Genomic DNA, 24,852 nt, shown 5'->3' with positions numbered 1-24,852 from the left:
CACGCTTACTATCTCTGCTACATAGATAAATATTCTTTTCTACTCTAGGCACGAGGCCCGAAATTTTTTTAGGGGAAGGGGACCAGTCGATTAGATCGACCACAGTATGCAACTGGTACTTGGTACTACTAAAGCAGCGCGCAGTCGCGCGTCCGCGCTAGCTAGTCTTGAGTGGTCGATCCTAACCCTAACCCTATCCCTAACCCGCGTGTGCAAATGAATACATGTTTAGGGTTAGGGTTAGGATCGACCACTCACGACTAGCTAGCGCGGACGCGCGACTGCGCGTTCGGGTCCGCGCTGCTTTAGTAGTACCCTGGTACTTAATTTATCGACCCTGAAAAGATGAAAGGCAAAGTCGATCTCGGCAGAATTTGAACTCAGAACGTAAAGACAGACGAAATACAGCTAAAAATTTCGCCCGACGTGCTAACGTTTCTGCCAGCTCGCCGTCTTTACATAAATATTAATTCCTGACTAATCGCAAGTTGGCTTTTCAGAACTTTTAAAACTATTCTAGAACATCGAAAAAGAAAGAAGCCAGTAACGACAAATGTAGGCGAACTTGATAAAATGTAACTATCTATTATCTTCTTTTCATAGCAAATTATGTATAATAATGAATGAATCGTAATCTAAATATGTTAATGATGTTTAACATTAATAATAAATTTATATACTTTTTCAAATATCAATATACGGAAAATATGCCCGGAAAGCGGTAGATGTTCTATCAGTCATTCTCCATTCTTTATCGGCGTGCATTTATTAACAAACTCCTGCTCTATTTTGATATAATTTTTTTGGGGTTTTTCAACGGCTTTGTCTGAAGGCCGTGGTGGAAAGACCCCCCCCCCCCACCACAAATTATTGTTAAAAATTTTTTTTTTTTGCCAAAAACCCACCTTTTCGGATACGGAGATTCCGAAAAATTGCCAAAAATCGGAATTTTGAAATTTTTTGCACCCTCCTTACTCCTCCAGCCACCAGTTTCTTCATTTTTCATTTTAATCCGTAACCCTAACCCTAAAACCCCAACCACAACCCTAACCCTAAAACCCTAGCCCTAACCCTAACCTTAACCCTAACTCTAAAACCCTAACCCTAACCCTAAAACCGTAACGCTAACCCTAAAACTCTAACCCTAACCCTAAAACCCTAACCCTACCACCCTAGCCCTAAGTAGAAAAATTTTTGTAAATTTTTTTCAGAATCATAATCTCCATATTTTTCCACATGTTTTGGAAAAAAAAAATCTGAAAAAAGTTAAAAATGAAGAATTTAGGTGGGGAGAGAGGGGTAATTTCAAAATGCCGATTTTTGCCAATTTTTTGGGGAAATTCGTATTCTCCATAGTTGAAAACAGGGGTTTGCGTAGAAAAAAAAATTAAATAAAAAAAAAGGGGTTTTTGGTGGGGTACAAAAGAAGTCTTGCCGCCATGGTTGTACCCTTGCCACTGGCAAGGCCTGGAAATCAGTGAGGTCAATATGGTTTATGTTAATGAACAACAATAGTTAAAAACACACAGGGACAGTATTCCTGACATTTTAAGAAGAAAGGATTAGAAATATCAGTTAGTGCAGAGCCAAGGGGTGGGAATATATATATGAGAGAAGGAGAGACAAATGGGTTTGGGTAGAGGTGTCACAAAACCGTACAACTTCAAGGACTGAGGCCATTGTAGTAACGACAGAAAAGGCAGAGTGAGGAGATAACATTAAATATCCATGTATTCAGTAACAACAGCATTGTTCCAGATGTGGGAGCAGTACTGTATTGTGGGTCTTACTTGAACTTTGTAGTGAGTCAGCAACTGATCAGAGCCGAAATATTTTCTGATCTGAAAAAGGGAGGCTAGTCTTTGTGTTGCTGCCTTTGAGGAAGAATCACCAATGGCGGCGGCTTAGAAGGTTTTTAATTGTGTGTATGGGATGGGATGCAAGAGTGTTTCCTTCCTATTGAAAGGCGATAAGATTAATATGATTCTATTACAGATATTTTCAAGGTCTCTGCTGAGAGAGAAAGAGCAGAATATTTGGATATAGTCATCTGAAGCAAAACGAAGATATGAGATTTATTACTGGCTCTCAGGATCAAGCAGATCAGAATTTCATTCTAGTCCCTGTTGTGTTAAGTTGATGATAAGCATGTCTTCCTTTGAGTCTTTTATAAATGACTTTTTCAGATGTGATGGAGTAACATTGCTTTTCATTCTGAAATAATAATAATGATGATGATGGTGGTGGTGGCGATGGTGGCAGTGGCAGTCCTTTCTACTGAGACACAAGGCCTCAAATTTTTGTGGGGTTACTAGTGGATTACATCAATGCCAATGCTTCATTGGTACTTAATTTATTGACCCCAAAAGGATGAAAAGCAAAATTGACTTTGGTGGAATTTGAACTCAGAGTGTAGCATCAGGCGAAATACCACTAAGTATTTCATCCAGCGCGCTAACGATTCTGCCAGCTCACTGCCTTAATAATAATAAAATTAATAATAATGATATTGCAAGAGATACAAGCTCCATGACAGATACAGAAGGCTGGTGGTTATGAATATGGAAGAGTAACCTGAAGATAGAAACAGAAGCACTTATATGTGTAGCATAAGTACAAGCATTGAGGACAAACTATATGAAGTTGAGAATTGATAACACAACTGAGAACGACAAATGCAGAATGTGTGGTGAGAGGGGTAAAACAGTATGGCACATTGTTAGTGAATGCCTGAAACTGGTACAAGGTGAATACAAAAGATGACATGACAATGTAGCAAAATGATCTATTGGGAGCTCTGTGGAAATTATGGCCTAAGAAGATCAAAGGCATGGTTTGATCAAATCCCAGAGGCAGTTACTGAGAATGAAGATTGAGAAATTCAGTGCAACCATCAGATTAGACATCAGAAACCTGACATTGTTGTGGTGAACACAAAAGATAAAACATGTTGCATACAGTTGACATGCCAGGTCCACTCAACATACCCATTTCTCTTCTGTCATCACCCACAATTGTGGTTTCTCCTCCCTAGATCCACATTAACCATTTTGTTTAATCCTTCCTCCTCAACGTATCAGCCCTCTGAAATTTTGTCTTAGCTCCTATTTTTCCTGCTGACATCGGCTTGAAGGTATTCAAACTGGAGATAAACCATAGCAATCTCACTGATGTTAGTGGCCCATGAAGATCATAGCACAAATCATGCTTCTTGATTAACTGCTAAAAAAGTCTCATTTAATGTGTGTGTGTGTGTGTGTATTGTTGGTTAGATCTATATATTATGATCTTCATTTCAAATAAACTCAAATTCTTTTATTAGTTTTCTTTTAACATTTTCTAGTTTAGTAATTCTCCCAGAATTGCATTCTGAGTATCATACCCAGCTTATTTATAGTTTATTTATTTATATATAGTTCAGATTTTATTACGAATATATATAATTCAAAATACCTTTTCACCTTCTTTGAAACAGTTATATCCCTAGTAGTTCTTACATAATATACCTTGCTATTTTGGTTAATACTTTGACAGAATTATTTATTCATTGACAAAGGTAGCATTTTTTTAAACCACTTCTAAGTATTTTGGTTTTTTCTTGTTATATTGAAAAAAGCTGGGGTGCTACAAGGAGATATGCTTGTACCTTATCTGTTTGTAATTGTATTGGATTATGCAATGTGGCAGGCTATAGACAAGTGATGAAAACCTTGGTTTCATCATAGACTGGCAAAGATCATGGAGAATACCAGCAGTAACCATCACAGACCTGGACTTTGCAGATGATATAACACTCATATCTAATGAAATAGATCAAGTTCAATGGCTGCTCAGTAGAGTAGAGACATCAGCTGCTTAAATAAGATTGCACACAAATATCAAGAAAATGGAATCTTTCAACCGATCAAATGATACTGAACTGTTTGTTTTGAGTGGTTTCAAATTGAATGTTGCTGAAAACTTCAAGTACTTAGGTGGTTGGGTGAGCAGTTCGGAAGCACAAGCATGGACAGCCTGTCACAAACTAAAAAAAGTCTGAAACTCCAAACTGCTCAGGCAAATCAAAATCAAGCTGTTCATTGTGAATGTTGAATCAATGCTATTATATGGTAGTGAAACATGGACACTGACAAAGAAATTATCAAATGAAATTATCAGAAATTATGGATGCTATGAATGACCCTAAATGTGAAATGGTAGCTACATATGACATGAATGCCTTTATGGAAACCTGCCAAAAGTTAGTGAGAAGATCAAACAAAGATGGCTACAACTATCTGGTCACTGAACTGGAAACATCCAAATTAATCTTGTGGAATCCATTTCATGGTGATGTAAGAAGAGGAAAATATTGTTACACTTACATCAACAACTTAATTGTAGAAACTGGCCTGGAATGTATCCAGGACCTCAAAGTTGTGATGCTGGACTGAGAAGTGTGGTAGGTAGACTTTGTTGCCGTGGTTTGGGTTGGAACCCAACCATAATAAATAAAACGACAAAAGCTTCCATTTCTTCAAATCATAATTAAGTTGCTCTACATAATTTTACCAGAACAAATGAAAGAAGAATAACTTTTAAAAAGCTGTTAAGAAGATTATTATGAAGTGTGATACTACTTCTGTGAAAAGAGAAGAAAATTGATTGTTATTAAGGAAATAAATTATTCAGCATCACATATTTCATTGAGTGAGAAATAACATTGACATAGATAACATATAACAAATAATTTTGCATTAATAGTTATCACCAAGCTAACATAGCAGTCCAGGAAAATAGGACGAATGCTGCCAGTGATTAGCACCAAGAGGCCATTGCTTCTACCTAGCTATGTGACACAAACCTGTGTCCATTACAACCTTCGAACAAGGGAGGTCAGCAGCTTCCCCTTGCTGGTTCAACAAAGGGAAGCTGCTGACCTCCCCTGTTTGAAGGTTGAAATGGACACGGGTTTGTGTGTCACATAGTTAGGTAGAGGCAATAGCCTCTTGGTGCTAATGAACAGCAGCATTCGTCCTATTTTCCTGGACTGCTATGTTAGCTTGGCAATAACTATTAATATCCAGTACTGCTGCCGTAGTCTCCTTTAGAGAGATTTAGAAATATTAATATTTCTATAAATAATTTTGTGTTATTTGTATAAATATAGGAATGGAAGATTGGTCTTAAATACTATATAAATATATAAATAAGCTGTAAGAAAATGAGATGACAAAGGGATAAATGATTATCTTAAAGATAACATTAAATTGAAGGATAAGATAACCGTTGTGGAAATGTTAGTAGCTACTTTTTCATGAGATATAAAGTCACACAAAAGCTGATAACTGATATAGATTGATGAAAATAAATAAAATGATTAAGATTCAACAAAATAGCAAAAAAAAAAAAAAACTTAACATTCACTTTCATCTATTCCTTAGAATAGACCCTAAGAATTACGTATATCATGAAATGTCAAAGTATTTTGCTCATTTGTGAAATTGTGTCAGTTACTACTAGGTCACAGAAAAGATAAAATTTAGGACATTTCATAATGCATAGATCTATTAAGAAATGAACAAAAGTGAAGTAACAAAATATTTAATCCATAGTATACAAAAAATTTAATTAATATTTGATTACTTTTTATGACTGAGAATTACAACTTGTATCTGATGGCAAAGCCAAAAACTGCATGTCAGCAGTAATAGCAGATGTACTTTGAAAAAAATAATCTCCCTGCTATGTTGTATTGTGAAAAAGTTTATCAATAAACAGTTACCTAAAACTAAAATACATTTTATATGTTAAGTGATACTCTATGTAGTGAAACTACCTATCGTCACTAGATATAAAACTACTATCGCCATTACATACAATCTTCTCATTTAAATATAAATAAATGCGAGCGTAGTAGAGAACCCATTCCTTGTCCATCACGTGACTGATCATTATTCGAATCGGCAACTTCTTCGAACCGTTCCCGCCAGAACGCAAACTGACCAATCACGGCCCCTAATAAGGTCACGTGATAGAGTAAAATTCTGAAGCCTTCGGGAGCCCATAGTTTGTTATAAATAGCTTTAACTCATACCCAATAATTTGTCTCGGTCCAGTTTCTCTTTGAGAACTGTTCCGTGTACCACACGACAGCAGCAGCAGTTCCAGCGACCACTTCAGCAGCTTTGCCCAGCCACGATGACCTCCGCCGTCGCCATATCAGCAACAAGAGTCTACGACTACTAACCAGCACCTACCAAGCAGCCTCTACGCTACCAGCGTCAACACGATTTACTATGTACACCACACCAAACTCCGCGGCACATCTCCCTCTTCGATTCTGTTAGGTGACTCAGCTTCACCACGGTAAATAAACAGACAAGAGTTCTTAAACAGACAAGAAATTCTCAGCCAGCGACGAACATCTGTATAACAAGAATCACGGCCCCGCATCGATGCCACAACATCACAACTAGTGATCAGCACTGCCACACTCAGCCTCTCCTCACTTTCACATACAGAACTTTTCCTATAGTGTACTAACGAACTGGTATAATTGCTCACGTGTCATTTACTGACTCTTTCTATCTGCTGTAATAACTCACACATGTATCACTCACATACACACTTTTCTTTGTACGACGGCCTGTCTTTGATTATGTTCTTATATGTCGCATTCACACTCTCACACAGACATACATCTTTAACGCTACAATAAATATCTCTGTTATTCATCTAATACGGTTGTGGTCTTTCATTACTGGTCATCTATGTTATCGTCGCATAACATATCACGTATATCATCCATTGATATATCTATTGTATGTTCGACCATGTGACACGTTTAAATAAAAGGAGTCCTCTGTTTTTCCATTCGTCACCATATCTCCTTTTATGAGTTCGCACGGTCGTCCCTTACAATTGGTGACCCCGACGTCAGTCGTACCTTACAATACTCTAATAACAGGATTATTAAAGAAATGGTAATCAATGTACTGGGCAAAAAACGTTTGACATCAACAATATATATACTGTAAGCTAACTGACAATATTCACTATCCACAGTATCTGGGATCATCTTTTAATTGTATGCTTGTATATTTATTACCTCTGCCTTAGCGAAGGCAGAGGCATTGTTTTCAGTCGTGTTTGTTTGTTTGTTTTCCATGGACAAGATATCTCAAGAACCACTGGATGGATTCAGATGAAACTTTTAGGGATATTTGGCTTTGTCACTGGTACGAACTGATTAGATTTTGGGATCGATATGGTACCCGACAAGGATTCTGGATTATTTGTTATATTTTCTTTACTTTACATGAAGTATTATGATCATACGTTGCCTTTCAAGTCTTTCTCTGATTATCTCCCTTGAAAGCACGCTCATGGTTTCCACATAAGTTATGGCAGCATTGCTGTTTCCAAAGTTTTATTTTTGTTTCTTTATTATTAATTTTAATCATGTTTCTATCTTAGTAGAAACTGATGGATAAAGAAATCAAACTGCATAAACAAATGGCAGCAAAACTGTTCAGAAGTTAAATAGCACTAACATATTCAGTAATAATAATAAACTTAATTTATCCTTGACAGTGGAGGTGCAATGGCCCAGTGGTTAGGGCAGCAGACTCGTGGCCATAGGATCGCGGTTTCGATTACCAGACCGGGCGTTGTGAGTGCTTATTGAGTGAAAACACCTAAAGCTCCACGAGGCTCCGGCAGGGGATGGTGGCGAATCCTGCTGTACTCTTTCACCACAACTTTCTCTCACTCTTACTTACTTCCTGTTTCTGTTGTGCCTGTAATTCAAAGGGTCAACCTTGTTACACTGTGTTGCGCTGAATATCTCTGAGAACTACGTTAAGAGTACACATGTCTGTGGAGTGCTCAGCCACTTGCATGTTAATTTCACGAGCAGGCTGTTCCGTTGATCGGATCAACTGGAACCCTCGACGTTGTAAGCAATGGAGTGCCAACAACAATCCTTGACAGTTTTTAGTTTTACCAATTTTGAATATATCACTTCTGTCTAAAACTTCTTACCTACTTGACAATTGTATTTTTAGCTCTGCCTTGAAGGAAGCTTTACTTCTTGGACTCATGTTTTTGTGTGCAACGATGTTGTTAAACCTCTGTTAACAGCACCGTATGCAGGTCCTTTCTGTTTTCTTTCATGCAGAGATAAATTTTTCACTATAGACCTTAATGGTTGTAAAGACACTATATCAGTGGATAGACTAAAAAAGTCCTTTATAGAGGATACTGTCCCTGTTCCCACTGCAGACAACACACACACAACATTACAAACATGACCCACACACCCACTTTCACATTCCATGACTACCATTGGGATTGATCAGGTACCAGACAAGGTTTCTGGATTATTTTTCCAGTTTTTTTACTTAATGTTTGAGAATAGTTGGGTTCATTTTTAGTATTCTCATTTGTGAGGGCAGTCAAGTTTATTTCAGATATTCTCATTTTAAAAATCATCTCCAGCTAATCGTTGAGAGGACGTTGGTGTTGCCTTGGCAGAAGTTTGTGCTCTTGTTTATTTTATTTTGTGTTTACTATTTATATATCAAGACCTTTGGTGATATACCATGCTTGTGTAGACCTGTCAAGCCAAGTGAGAAACCTTCAGATCAGAACTTGGTGCAGCCCCTCCTCCACCAGCTTACCAGTTTTCAGTTAAACCATCCAACCCATGCCAGCATGGAAAGCAGACGTTAAATGATGATAATGATGGTGAAGATGATATCTAGCTTAATACTGTTTAAAAATAACATTAAATCCTAGTATAGCAACCAAACAGAAAGAAAACCTAAAATACACACACATACATATGCATGGCCTCGTGACTGGGGTGTTGCACTCATGATCACAAGATTGTGATTTCAATTCCTAGACTGGGTGTTGAATTATGTTCTTGAGCAAAACACTTCATCTTACAGTGCTCTGCAATCATTTCAACACCTGATGCATGGTACACTGTGCACCTGTTCAGGCCATGTTAATTTGATGGAGTGAGTGAGCTAATATACAGCACATATACAGTTAATCATTATAAACCAATCATTTGTGCAGGTCGTTTGGCAAAAGCTGAACACTCATATGTTGTGTTTGACAGGAGAGTCCATCATCATCATCATCATCATTACTAAGGCAGCAAGCTGGCAGAATTATTAGCATGTCAGGCGAAATGCTGAACGGCATTTCATCTATCCTTGTGTTCTGAGTTCAAATTCCACTGAGGTTGACTTTGCCTTTCATCCTTTTGGAGTCAATAAATTAAGTACCAGTTACACACTAGGTCAATATGATTGACTTGCCCCCTCCCCCAACATTTCAGGGCTTGTGCCAATAGTAGAAAGAATTATTATTATTATTACTATTATTATTATTATCAAGACAGTGAGCAGGCATAGTCATTGGCACACTGGACAAACTGCTAGGTTGAATTTCATCTGTTTTTATGTTCTGTGTTCAAATTTCACCTAGGCTGACTTTGCCTTTCATCCTTTTAGGGTTGATAAAATCAGTACCAGTCAAGAATCTGGGTTGTGTAATTGACTGGCTCCCTCCTGCCAAATTTCAGGACTTGCGCCTACAGCAGTAAGAATTAAACAGATGGGTGTGGTGTTTTGGCAGCACTTTGCCAACTTCTTTTCGAGGAGTAGTATACTTGAGACAGAGAGCTTTGAGGCCTACCTCAATGGCATGCTGTGCTTTTCAAACAGAGAGATTGAGTATTGTGAGAAGCTAATTTCAGTGAAAGAAGTGGCAGATGTACTGAGCCACAGTGTGGGACACAAATCACCAAGATTGAATGTTCTGCCCTATATTTCCACATGTCTGGCTTGTTTGCTTCAGTTTTGGCAGCCATCTACTACACCTGACAACAGACTGGGAGCATTCCTAGTTATGTGAGCCAGGAGTGGTGACTCTGTTGAGGAAGGATTCAAAAAAGGGGAATGTGATGGAAAACTTTAGGGCCATAACTCTACTCAACACTGAGTTAAAGAATTCAGCTAAAGTGCTCATCATGAGGCTGGCACTTGTCAGTAGTGTAGTTGGGGATGCACAAACCTGTGCAGTCCCCTGCAGATCTATCCATGACAACCCCCCACCTCATGCAATATATTGTAGAATGGGTTAAGGATAGATCTAGCTTTAGAGGGGCACTGATCAACTTGGAGCAGTCCAAGGCATTTGACCGGACTGATCAGTCCTGAAAGCTGCCAGCTTTGGTCTTATCTTCAGTGGCTGGATCACTACAATATATAATGGCATTTGCTCAGTGGTGTTATGAAAGTTGTTAAGTTACATGGAACATAGGAGTGGAGTGTGGAACATATCTACTGTGTTCAAACCTTTTGGTGACATGTTACATATTCCAGTGCACATTTTGGGGTATCTATATATATGTATATATACATATATATACATACACACACATGCACGCACGCACACATGTATGTACACGTGTGTGTGGCTGTGTGTCTATGCATGTGTACTCACACTTCATTTCCTTACAATGGAGTTAAGTGGTTAAGTGCATAGGATTTTAAGTCATATCCTTCACTTTTAGAAGTGAATGTAATTAAAATCTCTACTCTAATTTAGATTAGTGTTTGTGTTTGAGGCTTCATAACTATATTGATATCAGTATGCATGATAATTTCTATCTTGCTTTATTTCTAAGTATATAACTATCGCTTGTGGGTTAATAGCGTACAATGTAGGTCAATAACTTCCATTGTAGGTCAAATAGCGATTTAGTTATATGTATTTGGTGCTAAGAGTTTTTAAGATTCTTTTGGTGGCTCTGTAGATAAACTTATTTCATTCATGTTCATAGGAGAACCACTAGCATATGTCAGCTATTATCTTGAGTCACTAAACAGAACTCTTGAAATGACATAAAAACACCTATTTTTTAATATCATATAATAGCTTCGTTGATTGCAAGTGTTCATTGGGCTGATCATAACGTCACTATATTTGCAAATAAGAGAGTGACATGTGAGTTTCTGTATAATTTAGGAGGAATAAATATCATCACATGGTATTGTTTTGATTCAATGCACTGGTTTATTGCAGATATATATATTGCTCACTCTTTCTCTCTCTCTCTCTCTCTCACACACACACATAGGGCTACTGTTGAGTTGATTATTACTCAACAAAGCAGAAACTATATACAGCTGTCTTTTTTTCTCTAGACAATCAAAAGCATGTCAATTTTGGAGAATTTATGATTTTTGAGATTATCTCCTGTTCTCATTTGGAGTTGGTTTCAATTACCACCAGGCACTTTTTCTATTTTCTCTGAAAACAGAGATAATTTCAGTAAATCAAAGATTTTATTTTGTATGGTATTTAGTACACCCTTCTTAGTTTTTTTTTCAAATACAGGCCATTGGCTCACTCTGAAATATTTCTTTACGTTCATTTTTATGCAAATTACCAAAGTCATGCATATGTTCTACATGTTTATAAATATGTCTAACTATCTCATTCTGGACAACTGTTGTACTGATGACTTTGATTGCGAGGCGGGGCATGTGGGGTCCGTGCTAAACCCGCCTTACCACTCCATCCGTAATATCTTCCGGTCTGTCTCATCATCCGATTTTATTTCGATTTCATTGTAAAATTTTTAAATGCATGTTTCTGTTAATTCATCCGTTTTCATCTGACCCCAAATCAGGCTGTATCGTCCCCTCTATGTCGCCCCTTGTGGGTAATAAAAAATATACTGATAGCTTTGATTGAGGCAGAAACATAAATATAAGTTGTAATAACGAAGTCAAACCAAATAGTGATATTTTGAAATCATTAACTGATTTCAAAGTATCACTTATTGGTTTGACTTCATTACTATAACTTATATGATGTGATGCCAATACAAACTAACTGGTCTAGACATTACTTATGCAGATACTCTGACATCAATTTGGAGTAGTTATATTTGACTAAAGCTGAAAAATCTGGTACTGTATATTGCTTCTTAGTGTAACAGGAAATATATATATATATATAAAATTACAGGTAAAAACTCAATTAAAATCAGTTTATTAAAAATTAAAATTAAATTCAGTTTTACAGTATTAGATATATATAAATATATAGTTTTAGGGAAAAGAACCAAGGTTCATGAACTCATCGATGAAAATCCACTGTCACATATAGAAAAATTAATAAGTAAAAGCACAATAAATAAGTATAATATAATACAAAGTAAATATCATAAGATAAAGATAATAATAATAATTATCTTTACATGTACCACGTCCTTGTGTTGTTTTTTTCTTGCGTTTGTTCTTCGTTTTTTAGGGATCGACTTCTAAAGTTGTCTCCCTTTTTAGCTTTTGTATCTCATTGGTTACAAGTGCGAGGAATCGCGCGAGAATTGAGTTTATTTACTTAGGATATTCAAATAGTTTCTTTAAAAACTTGAGCCCCAAATCATAAGGCATGCGACACGGTAAGATGAACTGTTATGGAATTGTTTATTTCGTTAGTCATTTGAATTACTGAATATAATGACATTGTAAATATTTAAATAAGACGAAAATGTCTTATATTTCCCGTCGAAAATTAACCATCTCTGTTTTCTCTCATTTGATGATCTTAAATCAAAATTTCAGCTGTTTCACTTTCAAATCACAACACAAATATTTAGTATAAAGTAATAGCTATTTTTTCCCGTTACGACTTATTTGCCTTTATCTACAAACTTTCGACAAATTCTTTCTCTATTCTTGTTGCTTCATCATTCTACATTGTATGAACTGTGTTTTCTTTTATGTGAACGCAAATGTTTATTTTCGCACGCCAGGGAGTAATATTTCTATATATCATTTTGCGATGATTTATTTCGATGTTCATTTGCTTTTTACGCAAAAGAAGAGAGAGAAAGAGAGAGAGAATGTGTAAAATTTTCGCAAAATAATATTACTACACTGCTTAAGCAAAACAAGTTACGAACTCATTTAAATTACTCGCAAGTACCCTATTTAAAAGAAGGAATCAATAACAGTTGTGTATGAACATTAGATCCATCATGGATTATGCTATCCCTGTTTGGGACCATAAGCAAACTTGGGAGTGCAGAAAACTGCACTACGCATCATCAAGCGCTGCAAACGGAACAGCAAAAACAAATTCATTAAAAATAACGATCATTTTGACATGCAAGGGTCACAGTTTGTTGCCATAGCAAGCATATTTTCTCGCAGTTGCTGTCACTATATAGAAAAATCACTCTTAAACGCCCGGACACCTATACAACACCTCAGAGCACTACTACAGCAGCATCCTAAAAACACTATCGTTTCTACTCAGCTTAGACAAACGTAAAAAAAAAAACCCCGTACACTCAGAAATAGTCGCATCATCAATTGCATCATTAGCTCCAAATATTGTGCTGGGATGCACATCACCTGTAAGATATGTAGAGGAACAGCAAATGTTTCATTCAGATCAAGTTCATCTTGTCCACTTTTACTGTGGCTGTCACCAGAATCTATGAGAGTATAGATATAGATTGAACGGTGTAGAAAGTGCAACATGTTGAGAATGTCACACTGTTGTACTGTATGCAATTCCTCACAGTGTGTCAGGTGTGGCGGAGACCTAGTATAAACTGTAATAACAGGCCTGTTTCAAATCTTGTTCAGTCAACTCTTGACATAATCAGAGCTGACCTGGGCCTACACAAAAATGATTACACACTTCATAATATCATCATCATCGTTTAACGTCCTTTTTCCATGGGTTGGATGGTTCGACTGGGGTCTGGGAAGCCAGGAGGCTGCACCAGGCCCCAATCTGATCTGGCAGTGTTTCTACAGCTGGATGCCCTTCCTAACGCCAACCACTCCAAAGTGTAGTGGGTGCTTTTTACGTGCCACCTGCACAGGGGCCAGAGGAGCTGGCATCAACCATAATCGGATGGTGCTTTTTATGTGCCACTGGCATGGAAGCCAGTCAAAGCAGTACTAGTTGATATATTTAAAGTCATCATAACATCTCATTACCTACGACAAAAAAGGTGACATTTTAAAATCACAAATTCTGTATTTTGGATTTATGTCATAAAAGTATGTCTTGCAAATTTCATTATTTTATTCCCGTAACCATGGCCTTTATTGTTATTATCACCCTTATGCTTTACTTCCAGCAGAGTTTATTGGAGACAGTTAGGAGATTAGTTGTTTTCAAATATTACATTTCAATTCCAGAACCCTCAAGTTCAATTTTATATATATATCATCATCATCATCATAGTCTAACATCCGCTTTCCATGCTGGCATGGGTTGGACCGTTTGACTGAGGACTGGCAGGCCAGAAGGCTGCACCAGGCTCCAATCTGACCTGGCAAAGTATCTACAGCTGGATGCCCTTCCTAATGCCAACCACTCCAAAAGTGTAGTGGGTGCTGTTTATGTGCCATCGGCACGAGGGTCAGTCAGGCGGTGCTGGCGTTAACCATGCTTGAAAGGTGCTTTTTACATGCCACCGGCATGGGAGCCAGTCAGGCAGCACTGGCAATGATCACGCTTGAATGGTGCTTTTTATGCGCCACCAGCACAGGACCAGTCAGTTGGCACTGGCATCGACCACACTCAAATCCTGCTTTTACGTGCCATTGGCATGGGTGCCAATCAGGCAGTACTGTCATCGGCCACAACAATAACTTCACTTGACTCAACAGGTCTTTGCAAGCGCAGTTTATTGTCCAATGATTGAAGGGTACTCTTAAATGGGCCAGTTATGCTGCACTGGCATAGGCCATGGTTATGGAAATAAAATAATGAAAATTAGCATACATTGTCAGTAACCTGGTGGAATCAAGACACAGCAAACCGTTGTTTCGTTCAACTAAGGCATGTCGTCTGAGGCTAACCGAAACAAGAGTTTCGGTTAGCCTGATTCTTTGCTCTGGCTAATTTCTGTAGAAGAAAATTTGGAGTTTCATTATGTAGCCAATACATGGCTGAGAGATACTACTCTTTCAATGGTTTAATAATTTGGTGAAAAGCAGTGACTGACTAAAACTTCATGTAGTTGCATGAGTGTTTTACAAGGTTTTGATTGTTAACAGAGCATAGTATTGTTAACTGGAGACACACTATCAACCCTTGATGGTTATCTAGTACCCTAAAGACTCAGTTATTTTTGCTTCTACAAGGTGTTTGATAGATACATACTCATGGAATAAGACAAAATTTGGCTACCTTAGGAATTTTGATGCTTTTTTTCTGTGTAAAGAAGTCATTATTAACAATAATAATCTAAATATATATTGATTTTTAGCAGTTATTTGCAAAATATTTAAGCGTTATTGAACTGTCAATTTGATATATATATATTTATTTTACATTGCTTTGTCTTGTTTATTGGAAATCATTAAAAGCTTAACAATATAATAATTTTTTTTCCCTAGATGTGTTACTTTCTACTGTAGAGACCCAATTAATGTCAGAAGTCTCTCGAGTCTACAAGGAAACCAATTCATGTAAGATATTTTCAGCTCTCAGTTTTAACTATTTCATGCAGTACATTGGAAATGACAACAGAAATGTTTCATAGACTTAAGTTTAGTTTTGAGATGTAAGAGATAGCATATAGATTCAATGATTATATTGTTTATGAATAAAGTATATAAGAGCAACATGATCTTGTGTAGGCGTTATTAAAATGTTATCTCCCTTTAACCAACTGATAGTCGAGATAAGTCCCAAACCAGTCATGGGTAATCGACGGTCCAGGGGACCTTCAGAATGGTAAGCCTAACGAAAAATTTACCTTTAACTTTCTTAGTAATGCAGTCTGCCTGATGATGAACCTTGTCTCATGCAGCCTGCTTCTTGAAAAGTTACCCATGCCTGGTCTAAACTTTAATTTATATGTATATGGTAAGCCTTATTCATTATCATGAGCAAAATCCAAGATTGCAGCAAAAGAAGGTGAGATATCAAGACCTCAAAAGACAATGCCAAACGAAATTGAGAGAGATGCAGAACAACTGGTGGCAACAAAAAGCCATTGAACTCCAAGGGTATGCTGATACCTGTGACCTCAGACACTTCTATGCAAGAACAAAGGAACTTTTTGGGCCTGTGAGATCATCAACTCTCTTCAATCAATAGACTCCAACACCATTCTGACTAACCCACAAGATATCATTCAATGCTGGGGAAAGCTCTTCTCGAGTCTTCTGAACCAAAACTACAATGTGGTACCCTTGCATCCAACTCGACACTGGATGAAAACGCCACCATTCTACGAAGAGTACCAGAATACCCTCAACTGCATGAAGCAGTGGAAGTCTCCTTGGGTAAAAGAAAGTAAGGGAGGATCAGTTAATTATGATTGTATCCAACATATTCTCCTCTCAGATTCAAACACTTATTGGAGCAATTCTTCAGTTTTTCCAGTCCCTGTAAAAGGACTCAGAAAGTTGGGCCTCCAACTAGGCCTTTGGTGATACCTTTAAAGCCAGGAACTTTTTAGTTCCTTGTTTATAAGTTTGACTTTATAGACATCATAAGACATTTGTTTATGATTACAGCAGTAATTTACAAAGAGTCAGCCATTTGACAATATTGTGTAATCTCTTCAAATCCAGAGTGAAATGCAACACTCTAAAGTTGTCTTGTTTTGAAAAAAGCTAGGTCACAATTTCTTCATCCTTATTATATATATTTAGTATCACCATCTAACCCTTTATAACAGGATTTACTGGGGGCACTAAATTCAAACTTTTTCTATAATTGTATTGTGAGCTGTAGATTTAACCAGTTTGATTGGAAATGGATTCAATGAGTTGTTCCCAATTAAGATAGCCAACTATAAAAGTGATTACTGTAACAATATGTCAATGTAAGAATTTTTCAGTCAGGCCATTATTGAAAGATGGATGTAAAGTATGAAAAAGATTTGTTATATATTGTAACCACTCTGCATATTGGTGGCAAATTGTACATTTATTCTGTGCACATGTGTGTTTGTTTGCACATGTATGTGTATCTGTGTCTGTACACACGTATGTGTGTGTGTATGCACACCCACATGTGTGTGTTTTACTGTTTCCTTCCCATGACATCTTGCAACAGTTGTAAATGAGTGTCACCAGAATGCGTGCAATGTCCTTCATTTCCTGTTTTCTGTAAAAAAATATCTGATCTTGGAAACAGGTGATGGTTGGTGATATGAAGGGTATCTGGTTGTAATAAATCTGCCCCAACACACTGCGTCTGACCTATGCAAGCATGGAAAAGCGGATGTTAAAAGGATGATATAAAAATTATAATGCTATAACTTTGTGTTTATGTAAAACAGTAGCTACATCATTTATATCTGTTTTGTAACAATATAAATGGCTTTTATGATTTCAGTGTCTGATGAATTGTTATCCGCGTGAGTATATATATCCACTTCTTATATATCCACTATATATCTATATATGTATTAGTTTCAAATTTTGGCACAAGGCCAGCAGTTTCGGGGTAGGGAATAAGTTAATTACATCGACCTTAATACTCAACTGGTACTTATTTTATTGACCATGAAAGGCAAAGTCAACCTCAGCAGAATTTGAACTCAGAATGTAAAGATAGATGAAATGCCACTAAGCATTTTGCCTGGCATATGAACAATTCTGCCAGCTCGCTACCTTACTTTATATATTAAGAATTGGTCTATTTTGTCTGCATTTTCCAGAAACATCTAGATTTGCTTTTCTAAAATTATGAAGCATAAGTCATATATACCAACATATTTACATTTATACACCTATTTACATTTACACAGCTATATATTTAAGGAATTAATCTTAGAAATTTATTAAATATTTCCAGTTGATGCTGGTTTTAATCTTTGTAGTTTCACCAGTCAATAAATATGTTATACACATCACACAAGTGTGATATTTAGAGTCTATTGCCAAATTATTTTTGGAACTGAGTTATTAGTTTTATATACCTTAGAGATGTAGACTAACAGGATTTATGATGTTTATAACTCTTGCAAGAGTTATTGTGGTGTTAATGAAGAGACATAGTTACAACCTACATTAGAATTTGATTACAGGATTCAGCTCATCATTTAACGCCTGGTTTCCATGCTGGCATGGGTTGGAAATTTTGACAGAAGCTGGCTAGGCAGAAGACTGCACCATGCTTTGCTGTCTGTTTTTGGCATGGTGTTTATAGCTGGATGCCCCTCTTAACACCAACCACTCCACAGATACCTCAATGTTAATTTACTCAAGATTAACTTGTTTATTGTATATGAAACTGATAACAGGCTCAACCTGAAATTCAGATTATATCTTATAGCACTGTCTCAAGATACTATGTAACTTTGATAACTTATAATGACTGACAAGAGATTATGTTGTATTTTTGTTTTATTCTTTTATTCTAGGCTTCAGTTCATTTACCAGACAAGCCTCATGCCTGCACTTGATATCATTGATAGAAAAGCTGTTACTCTGCTAGAGTGCCCAAGTAAACGCCAATTATACACAGTACGTCTTCTATACAAAGAGTTTCATATTTGTTTCTAAATGATTTTGCATGTGGAAATTGCTTTACAGCTGAGTTTATATGGTGCTGGATTCACAATGAAGGGTGGCAGTTCATACTCTGGCATCGAGAAAGGACTATGTCCATAACCATGAAATGAACACTTAAATGGCTAAGTCTACCTAGGTGTAAATGGATAGCACAAATATTACAGCTCAACACTGCACAGCAGCATTAATATGAGGTAGTAGGAACCATGGAAATCCCACATTTTATAAATTTCCTTATTTCTATTTTTACAAGTCTTTCATTATGTTTAAGATTTCACTTACATTTTCAATTTCATTCCATAGTTAAAGTAAAAATATAACACTTGAAGATATATCATAACATTGTGGAATAATATACATACATATGATATATATATATATATATATATATATATATATATATCATCATCATCATCATCGTTTAACGTCCGCTTTCCATGCTAGCATGGGTTGGACGATTCGACTGAGGACCGGCGAAACCGGATGGCAACACCAGGCTCCAGTCTGATTTGGCAGAGTTTCCACAGCTGGATGCCCTTCCTAACGCCAACCACTCAGAGAGTGTAGTGGGTGCTTTTACGTGTCACCCGCACGAAAACGGCCACGCTCGAAATGGTGTCTTTTATGTGCCACCCGCACAAGCCAGTCCAGGGGCACTGGCAACGATCTCGCTCGAAAATCCTACAGGAGATATATATAATATGTTTGGCTGGACATTAAATGATGATGATGATGATGTTGACAATTCATGATATATATCATGTTTATGATGGTGAGGATGATGATCATCATTTGATATCCTTCTAATGTCCAATTTTTCTTGCATGGATTAAAACGAAATTTGTTAAGACAAATTTTCTATGGCCAGATGCTCTTCCTGTTGTCAAACCTCACCCAAGCAAGGTTATATTTTTCATGGCTGTACATGGTTTTTTTTTTATAGAAGAGTGGAAAAAAAAACATCCTTGTACAACTGGTGCTTGTTTATCATTTGATGTCAAGAAAAGGATACACACACATACACACACACACACATATACACACAAACAAATACACACATACACAAATATACGTCATACTGCTTTCAGTTTTTATCTACCAAACCCTCTCATAATACTTTGGTCAGCCTGGAGCTATATCAGAAGACACCCTAGGTGCCATGCAGCAGGACTAAACTTGAAATCACATGACTGAGAAGCAATCTACTTAACCACACACACACACACAAATTTGGTGTATGCATATGAAACAGCATTAAATTAAAATATTCATGTATGTATTATACTTGCAGTATATACACTGCTGACATGCACAATGCTATAGTATTTGTCTGACAGAAAGTCTCTTCATAGAAATCCTGTGTTATAAAACATAATATATATTGGAGTGAGGCAATTATCACAACTCATGAGAAAGCCAGATGTGTGTTGGCCTACCTGGGTCTAGTCAATGACATGTACTCACTAGTCACCTGCCTTAGTGAAATTAGTCCTCTCTAAAACATGGGAAACAGTGAATAATACATTCACTGATATTGCAGAAAGTATGCTAAGATGAAGTTCAGTGTTTTTAATTCTGATCTAACTTTATCTTTTCAAACCTCTCTGGTCTAAAGCAGTACTTCTTCCTTATCGATCCATATTTGTTCTCTCGGCTTCTAACATCCATTTACATCGTTCTTACTTGTGCAGTTATCTCCCCTGCTTACAATATCTTACTATCTTTCATATTTAATCACTTTCTCAATTCACTGTATTTAATTTTTGTGAAAATATCTCTTACATAACGAACTATACATAGCTCATTTCTCTCATGAATTGCTATCTTCAATGCTATACAATATCATACTTCTTAAATGTACTTTTTATTATAATGTCTTACAGAGAGAGACAATTCTTTTGCTTCTCACAATTTGTCCATCATATGTTGTTTACAGTGTTACATTTATCATGTTATTGTGCAGGTAATGGGCACTTCAGGAATTGTGTATATTTGTTTCCCTGACAGCAAATATTGTTCCTGTCCTGCTTATAACTATTCAGGTAAAGTATCATACAAGTGCTCATTTACTTTTTTACTGATTTCATGTTCACTGGATGCGGGTGGATTTTGTTAGTATGGACATATTAATAGTTGTGCTAACTACCAAACTGAAGCATGAATGTAACCATTTGTCACTCAGAATGAGTTATGATCTTGCTAGGCAATGCAACATAATACTCATTAGTAAGATTCTTAACTTTACTCTCATTGTATCTCTTGGTGTTGAAGGCAAGTATTTTAGTATGTTTGTAAAGAACTGACAGATTCTAACAGTGTTAGGATTCTAAAGAAATCTGAGGAGTAAAATGCATGCTTGAAGTTAAGTTATTATTTTCTAGGGAATTTTTTCATTTTGTTTTCTCACAAAAATTAGAAGTCAAATTAAATTTAATATACATACCCGTCAGAGTGTAAGTATCTTGAGAGAAAAGCTGAACATTAGAAGCATCAGTTGTGGCGTGCAAGAGAGACGATTGCGCTGGTATGGACATGTGGTGAGAATGGAGGAGGATAGCTGCGTGAAAAAGTGCCACACCCTAACAGTTGAGGGAACCCGTGGAAGAGGTAGGCCCAGGAAGACCTGGGCTGAGGTGGTGAGGCAAGACCTTCGTACATTGGGCCTCACCGAGGCGATGACTACGGACCGAGACCTTTGGAAATGGGCTGTGCGTGAGAAGACCCGGCAAGCCAAGTAAGATCGTTGCCAGTGCCCCTGGACTGGTTCTTGTGCGGGTGGCACATGAGATGCACCATTTTGAGCGTGGCCGTTGCCAGTACCGCCTGACTGGCTCCTGTAGGATTTTCGAGCGAGATCGTTGCCAGTGCCCCTGGACTGGCTTGTGCGGGTGGCACATAAAAGACACCATTTCGAGCGTGGCCGTTTTCGTGCGGGTGACACGTAAAAGCACCCACTACACTCTCTGAGTGGTTGGCGTTAGGAAGGGCATCCAGCTGTAGAAACTCTGCCAAATCAGACTGGAGCCTGGTGTTGCCATCCGGTTTCACCAGTCCTCAGTCAAATCGTCCAACCCATGCTAGCATGGAAAGCGGACGTTAAACGATGATGATGATGATGATGATACAAACTAGACTTGTGCATGTACTGTCTTCAGAACAAAAAATAAATAAAATTTCAATTGCTGATTCCCACTGATTTTAAATCTAATAATTTTGAATGCAAGAAAACTTTTGTCTATCTTTTTCACTTTACTTCATCCACTTTTTAAAAAATTTAGATTTTGCCTCATTAACATATCATTTTTAATTAGCAATAGAAATGAGTATTTTACACAAACACAAGGTCTCAAATACGAAGTTCAAAGAAAATGTGAAGTGTGATGTCTTTAGATAAATGAAATGAAATTCTTTCAACTGGAATTAAAACTGATATAGAGATTGAGACTGTAAGGAACTTATATTGTATCAGAGTGCTTATCCATGTGATATTAAACAGTGAATCATTTTACAGAATTAAATTATTGTTAAAGAGGAGATTGCTCTTGAGCATGCTTTAAAAAGTAGTTATGTTAGTTGTGTTACATAATTGGAAAAGATAGGAAATTTTACAACATATTAACCAAAGGCTGTCACAAAACAGTAATTATCACTGTAATGATGAAATTATGAGCACATTTGATTACTGCAGAAAGTTAACAATTTTATTCTGTTTATCTTTCATCTTTTAAATACTTTGTTTGCTGATCATATACATTCAACTTCATATATGAGGTCAGCTTCCAAAGATACCCAGGTATCCTTTCAAATTACTGTGAATTAATGCTATAATAAATCTGAAAGGCCTGACTTGCATCAGTATTTGCTATGAAATCCGTTTGTATATCATCATCACAAACTGAGCAATTTGTGGAGTTGTTTCTGGTTTTTGTGTAAATAAGCTGAAAAAGTAACAGCACATTAAAGACATGTATATATATATATATATATATACAAGGCATGTATATATGTATATCTAATTACAAATTAGTAATGTAATAATAAAGATTATAGTGAGATGTGTTAATAAAGATTATGGTGAGATGTGTTAATACATAGTTTTTCCATGTTTCAGTCCTTTTGAAAGATGACCACATTATGGTAAGTTATTAACCCTTCACATAATTAATCTTTATAACTGGATATCATTAAGCTGTTTAATGTACACTCTATCCCCTGTTTTCTCCACTTGTCTACCACTAAGCTATCTATCTGTTCACAACATATTCCTGTATTTCTGAACTTACCTATATAACCATTTTTATTGTAATGTAACTGTATTCACTCTGAAAGTTCATGGAAAGGTTAAGGATACTGATTCACTTCTTCAGACCAGATTATACAAAAGCCTTGCTCTTAGTTTACAATTTATCTCCTGTTTATGGCTTTTCAGTATTAATGAGCAGGTTTCATTTGATAATGTACCATCTGTTACTTACATTTGACTAATACTTGATGTATGTTAGCAACCTAACCCTGCTTCAGCACAATTATTCGATAGGGCAAACTGTAGCCTGGATTCATTTACCAGTTTCTAAGATTCCCATGGGCCTTTTGGTAGTGATTTTATTCATACACACACACACGTGTACATATGTGTGTGTATGTTTGTGCTTCTTTTTCTTGACATCACATGATAGTTGTAAATGAGTGTTATCATTTGCAAGTAGTGTCATTCGTTTTTCATCTTACATAAAATCATGTCAAGTCATGAGGAAATATTGCCTTGCTTGGAAACACAAGTATCAGTGGCTGACAGGGAAGGCTGATAGAAATTTGCCTCAACAAATTACGTCTGACCCTTGGAACATGGAAATGTAGGTGTTAAAATGATGATGATTTTGATGAAAACTCAAACACCAAACTGGCATGGTGTCTGTTTTTTTTTGTTTTGTTTTTTATTAATTAAATGATCACTTTTAAATAATAGAGTGTATAACCCAACACACCACCAACATGCTAACAGAATTAACATTGGATGTATTCATTACACATATGGTGTTTCATAGCTGCAGTCAATGAAATGTATACATCTTATGACTATAAGATGTCTCTAAGCTATTGTCTTTAGTACCTTTGTTTTCAAAGGTTTGTTGTTGCATTTATTTTGTTTTTACACTCAAGTATATATTTATATTTGTATATTAATATATTGTATACTAAAAATTTTTCACTTTATATATGAACCTAAAAGAGTAGTTAAACTGGTACCTAGTAAATTTTATGTCAAATATATTTTCATTTACTTATGTCTATTTCTAGTGCAAGCATATTTTGGCCATAAAACTTTCTAATGCCATGAATGTCACTGTGAGACGCAATATATCTGACAAAGAGATGAGAGCTACGCTGTTGCATATGGAATAAATGAAGTGCACCAGAATCAAATCTGAAAACAATGAATGCCTTGGTGACAATGAAGGGTGACAATGAAGATGTTGAAACCAGCAAAATGAGAATATTAACAATTCAGAAGATAAAATACTTTACAGTGTATTCTTTACTCTAATTGTTAAACATAAATGTCAACCAAATATTCTTAGAAGGGCAATATCTCATGAGTTAGGCATGAACTCCTAAAAGACACACAGCATTTGAGGACTCTTAAATGCCCTAGAACTCTGAGTATTTAGCAATCAGTGAAATTATCCCTTTCTATGTCTATTGGAGGTAGTCTGGGATTTTCATGTGTGTATAGCAACAGAAACATTTCAAATATGAAAGCAGTACACTAATGTGGATTGCTTTTGTGCTGTGTAGTAAGGTCAAAGTTGAAATAACCATTTAAAATTTAATTGGTATGCAGTTTTGGTTGTATATGAATGACATTGCCAGTCAGAGACTGTGAAGCTTAAAGTTTGTGGTAATTTTTAAGGACAAATTATTTGCTACGCTTGTAAATAAAATAAATATTTTTTATTCATTCTCACATTTCGTTTTGATAGTTTGTTATTGCATTCTGTATTATTGAAGAAAACTTAGTTTTTATCTGTAAGACAATTTTTAACAGAAATATATTTCTGTATTGAATTACGTTGAAGGATTTGAACTTTAATGCATTGCAGACTGAACTCTCAGTGTCCAGTATATAAATTTCAAATTTAGATGAAGCTTACCACTTAAACTGTAAGGCTTCTTTTTGATGAAGTAAAAATACCCTGATGAACTGAAGGGATAAATGAGAAATTGTATTGTTAGTGTATTTCCTAAGAGCATTTGGAATAAAAGTTAATGAATTGCCTTT

The 24,852-nt window shown here is 36.4% G+C and overlaps 1 protein-coding gene across 2 annotated transcripts; it reads left to right on the top strand.

Moving 5' to 3' along the window:
• The first annotated feature begins 541 nt into the window (after positions 1–541).
• LOC106873278 (zinc finger SWIM domain-containing protein 7) lies at positions 542–24,537 on the top strand. 2 transcript variants are annotated; one of them, XM_089350945.1, is made up of 7 exons: positions 542–575; positions 15,438–15,509; positions 17,392–17,413; positions 18,422–18,524; positions 20,536–20,614; positions 22,684–22,709; positions 23,871–24,537. In XM_089350945.1, exons 2-7 carry the CDS (start codon positions 15,470–15,472, stop codon positions 23,973–23,975), a joined length of 375 nt encoding a protein of 124 aa, XP_089207071.1. In that variant the 5' UTR covers positions 542–575; positions 15,438–15,469; the 3' UTR covers positions 23,976–24,537. The 2 variants fall into 2 exon arrangements, with proteins under 2 accessions (XP_089207071.1, XP_014776057.1); XM_014920571.3 differs by lacking the exon at positions 542–575 and adding an exon at positions 12,349–12,472.
• The last annotated feature ends 315 nt before the right edge of the window (positions 24,538–24,852 follow it).

The sequence above is a fragment of the Octopus bimaculoides genome, chromosome 1 (genome assembly GCF_046866305.1).
Source record: "Octopus bimaculoides isolate indiv1 chromosome 1, ASM4686630v1, whole genome shotgun sequence".
NCBI lineage: Eukaryota > Metazoa > Mollusca > Cephalopoda > Octopoda > Octopodidae > Octopus > Octopus bimaculoides.
Note: the sequence above shows the minus strand (reverse complement) of the source record. Positions and strands in the feature narration are given on the sequence as shown.